Source organism: Fulmarus glacialis, unplaced genomic scaffold, assembly GCF_000690835.1.
Source record: "Fulmarus glacialis isolate BGI_N327 unplaced genomic scaffold, ASM69083v1 C13667623, whole genome shotgun sequence".
Classification (NCBI taxonomy): domain Eukaryota; kingdom Metazoa; phylum Chordata; class Aves; order Procellariiformes; family Procellariidae; genus Fulmarus; species Fulmarus glacialis.
The window spans coordinates 1-1,042 of record NW_009241440.1 but is presented as its reverse complement, the minus strand read 5'-3'; the positions used below and the strand labels follow the sequence as shown (position 1 = coordinate 1,042).

At 54.0% G+C, this 1,042-nt stretch overlaps 1 protein-coding gene across 1 annotated transcript; it reads left to right on the top strand.

Moving 5' to 3' along the window:
- Positions 1-6: 6 nt before the first annotated feature.
- On the top strand, positions 7-1,038 carry LOC104082999 (toll-like receptor 2 type-2; the record flags this gene model as incomplete). The annotated part of the gene is made up of 1 exon (XM_009586310.1): positions 7-1,038. A coding segment is annotated over exon 1 (783 nt), but the record flags the coding sequence as incomplete, so codon positions are not given.
- Between the last annotated feature and the right edge of the window lie 4 nt (positions 1,039-1,042).

Here is a 1,042-nt window from a genome sequence, read left to right as displayed (position 1 = left end):
GACATTAGCCAAAATAATTTTGGTGAGATTCCAGATGTGTGTGAATGGCCAAAAAACCTGAAATATTTAAACCTCTCCAGCACTCACATTCCTAAACTAACAACTTGCATTCCCCCAACGCTGGAAGTTCTGGACGTTAGCGCTAACAACCTGAAGGAGTTTGGTCTGCAACTCCCATTTCTGAAAGAGCTGTACCTCACAAAAAACCAGCTGAAGACCTTGCCTGGTGCCGCACCCATCCCTAACTTAGTGGCCATGTCAGTCAGAAGAAACAAGCTCAACAGTTTCTCCAGGGAAGAGTTTGAGTCCTTCAGGAAAATGGAGCTGCTGGATGCCAGCGACAACAACTTCATCTGCTCCTGTGAATTCCTGTCCTTCATCCACCACCAGGCTGGGATAGCCCAGGTGCTGGTGGGGTGGCCGGACAAGTACGTCTGTGACTCTCCCCTGGCAGTGAGAGGGGCGCAGGTTGGAGCCGTGCACCTCTCCCTGATGGAGTGCCACAGGTCCCTCGTGGTGTCGTTGATCTGTGCCCTGGTGTTTCTGGTCATCCTCGTCCTCGTGGCCATCGGCTACAAGTACCACGCGGTCTGGTACCTGAGAATGACCTGGGCATGGCTCCAAGCCAAGCGGAAGCCCAAGCGAGCCCCCCCGAAGGACATCTGCTACGACGCTTTTGTCTCCTACAGCGAGAACGACTCCGACTGGGTGGAAAACATAATGGTGCGGGAGCTGGAGCAGGCCTGCCCCCCCTTTCGGCTCTGCCTCCATAAGCGGGACTTTGTGCCCGGGAAGTGGATCGTGGACAACATCATCGACTCCATAGAGAAGAGCCACAAAACGCTCTTTGTGCTGTCCGAGCACTTTGTGCAGAGCGAGTGGTGCAAATACGAGCTGGACTTCTCGCACTTCCGCCTCTTTGACGAGAACAACGATGCAGCGATTCTCGTCCTCCTGGAGCCCATCCAGAGCAAAGCGATTCCCAAGAGGTTCTGCAAGCTGCGGAAGATCATGAACACAAAGACCTACCTGGAGTGGCCTC